The sequence below is a fragment of the Perkinsus marinus genome, assembly GCF_000006405.1.
Source record: "Perkinsus marinus ATCC 50983 genomic scaffold scf_1104296969616, whole genome shotgun sequence".
Classification (NCBI taxonomy): domain Eukaryota; phylum Perkinsozoa; order Perkinsida; family Perkinsidae; genus Perkinsus; species Perkinsus marinus.
In genome coordinates, this window is record NW_003202759.1 from 48,210 (window position 1) to 50,782 (window position 2,573).

The 2,573-nt window shown below is 49.4% G+C and overlaps 2 protein-coding genes and 2 non-coding genes across 4 annotated transcripts in view; all 4 read left to right on the forward strand.

Moving 5' to 3' along the window:
- The window catches only part of Pmar_PMAR019807 (protein disulfide isomerase, putative), a gene marked incomplete at both ends in the record, with an annotated part of 1,266 nt that extends 1,225 nt beyond the window's left edge, over window positions 1-41 (forward strand). Inside the window, one exon of the mRNA XM_002767894.1 lies at window positions 1-41. Coding sequence (XP_002767940.1) covers window positions 1-41 — 41 coding nt within the window.
- A 106-nt stretch (window positions 42-147) lies between these two features.
- On the forward strand, window positions 148-221 carry Pmar_PMAR019808. The gene has a single exon. It is a non-coding gene; the product is annotated as a tRNA-Arg (tRNA).
- Window positions 222-920: 699 nt separating this feature from the next.
- Pmar_PMAR019809 lies at window positions 921-994 on the forward strand. Its single transcript has one exon. It is a non-coding gene; the product is annotated as a tRNA-Arg (tRNA).
- An 840-nt stretch (window positions 995-1,834) lies between these two features.
- On the forward strand, window positions 1,835-2,177 carry Pmar_PMAR019810 (hypothetical protein; the record flags this gene model as incomplete). Its single annotated transcript, XM_002767895.1, has 1 exon — window positions 1,835-2,177. A coding segment is annotated over one exon (343 nt), but the record flags the coding sequence as incomplete, so codon positions are not given.
- Window positions 2,178-2,573: the final 396 nt, after the last annotated feature.

Consider the following 2,573-nt stretch of genomic DNA (forward strand, 5'->3'; position numbering starts at 1 on the left):
CAGCACATGAAACAGTCTTGCGCACCAACGGCTGTACCTGAGCCATTCGAATTCCGCTCATGCGTCCCGACGGCTTGACCAATTATTACCAGAACTATTTCGGCAGAGTACTCAAGTTGAACATCAACCAAAGTAGGTATCTTCATCGCTCGATTAGTTCAGCTGGATAGAATGTCTGCCTACGGAGCTGATGGTCGTAGGTTCGAATCCTGCATCGGCTATACCTTTATCTCACTTCCTCTTCACCCATCCTACTTCAACAAAATCGGGAATTAGATGTGGAGCTCCAACTAGTTTGCATAAAACCCTTCTGACACGGAAGTGTGGGTGAGGAATCACGTAGCAGCAGAGAAGCACCAACACGAAACCCGGAACCGGCAGGCCCGCATTATTGGCGCTGCGCCACCGCAACGTGATTGATGTGTGAGGCTGACCTTCACAAATCTCCCGGGTCGGGAGGGTTGGGTGAGAAGAACCAGAGGGTTCCATCACTGTACTGTAACAGTGCACACCGCAGCATATTGCTACGCCACAGCGTCATTCATCATGAGTGAGAGTAGTTGATCATATCAACTCGCTCTGCACGCACGCGCACGTATCTTACGGGGATGAGTTTCTATCGTCTGCGTGCGGGGACGCACGCTTCGTTATTGCGTGCTAGGGGACACTCCCTCCGTCCACTCAGGTTTTACTCATGCGACCCTGCGTTTGCTATCACCAAAATCGGGAATTCGATGTGAAGCTCCAACTAGTTTGCACAGGATGCTGAAGGCGAGCACATAAAACAGTCTTGCGCACCAACGGCTGTACCTGAGCCATTCGAATTCCGCTCATTCATCCCGACGGCTAGACCAATTATCACCTGAACTATTTCGGAAGAATACTCAAGTTGAACATCAACCAAAGCAGCTAGCTTCATCGTCCGATTAGTTCAGCTGGATAGAATGTCTGCCTACGGAGCAGATGGTCGTAGGTTCGAATCCTGCATCGGGTATACATTAATCTCACTTCCTCTTCATCCATCCTACGTCAACGAAATCGGGCATCCGATGTGAAGTGCCGACAGCAGTTCATCACCAGCGGCTCAGCGAATGCCGCGGATGACTCGATAATCAAATTGGTACGCGAAACGTCGATCGCAGCAGCGCGTAGGGTCGTGGAATCGTCGGTTTGGACCGAATATTTGCGAACCAGATCAGAGTATCAGGATAAACGCAAAAAGCTCAAAGCGCTGCACTTGAGCAAGGAAGAAACCGACTTCCCTGAACTGAGCCGCAGTTACATCCCTAGTCGTCGTTTTCTTGTGACGGTCCTGTTATGGGACTATCAGAGAAATAAGGTTCATCTGAGACGAGAACTAAAACAGATAACAAGCCAGGTGTCACTCAGTTGCGATCATCAGAGAGGGGTCATAAAGAAAACCAGATCGAAGGAGATCCTTGGCCAAGGAGGTCAAACCCTAACAGTAGCGGGCGATTTTAATTTGTGCCTATCGGTGGTCGCCGTGCCATCTACAAGTGACGAATGGTTAGAAGACCTCTTTAGCGAGCTCAAGCACAGACATAATGATCGCTTACCGGCTCGGATTTACCTTGATAAAGATTGTTGCGGTGGAATACCAGGGGTCAAATCCACTCCATCAGCTACATGGAAAAAATACTTTTCTAAAATAGTATTAGATGGAATGCATTTAATAATGAGAATGGGGCGAGAGGTAACAACTTGCGACCAATAAATATGCCTCTATGATGTGCGTAGCCTTCCGTGACAGATACCGGCTGAAAATCCTCGCCGACCAGCCTTCCTCCGGGACATATCACGAGCCATTTATCAGGCGCATCCTGGGGATGTGGAGAATGTGCTGCGTGCGAAGAGGCTCGTGGGGGATACTACACCGATCTCACGTGTGGATCGCTGTCGCTTCATTCGGAGGGTTATAGGTGATGGTGATGAGACCGCCGAACGCGTTAAGCACGTTATCGCCTCTTACCGGAAAGCTGATTCTGTCGCTCTGGAGAATGCTCAACGCTCTGGGCAGCCTATATCGTACTCCAAGGCGGAAGCTACCACACCCATTGTCACAAAGCGGCTGCTGAAGGTGGCACAAAGGCAAATCATTCACCTTCGTAACAAGTGTTGTGAGGATAACCTTGATGATCCTCCCTATCGAAAGATAGGTAGTGTAAACTACAAAAATGGCCCCGTAGAGCTGAACGAGTACCGTTCATTAAGAGGTGATATGACTCGAATAATGATCCCAAAGAGTTAATGTTTAGGTACGTCGCGTGTGGAATCCATCCACAGTGTAATGGCGAAGGCTTTCGGGCCGATGAATGCATTAGCTGCCACAGTGTATGATTGTCGACTCTCGTGGCTTATCTCGTCTTATAATCGACGCCGCCAGCTCGCTTTGAATATGAAGGTGCCACCGGTGTCGGTTACCGCCAGAGACATTGAGCTTTTCATTGCGAGTGGCGCTCTAGATCCTAGTAAGTTCTCTGATTATACTCTAGCCCCGCCAGACTGCACATCGCTGCCTCTGATCGGATTCGAGTATGGGCGGTTATGTAATA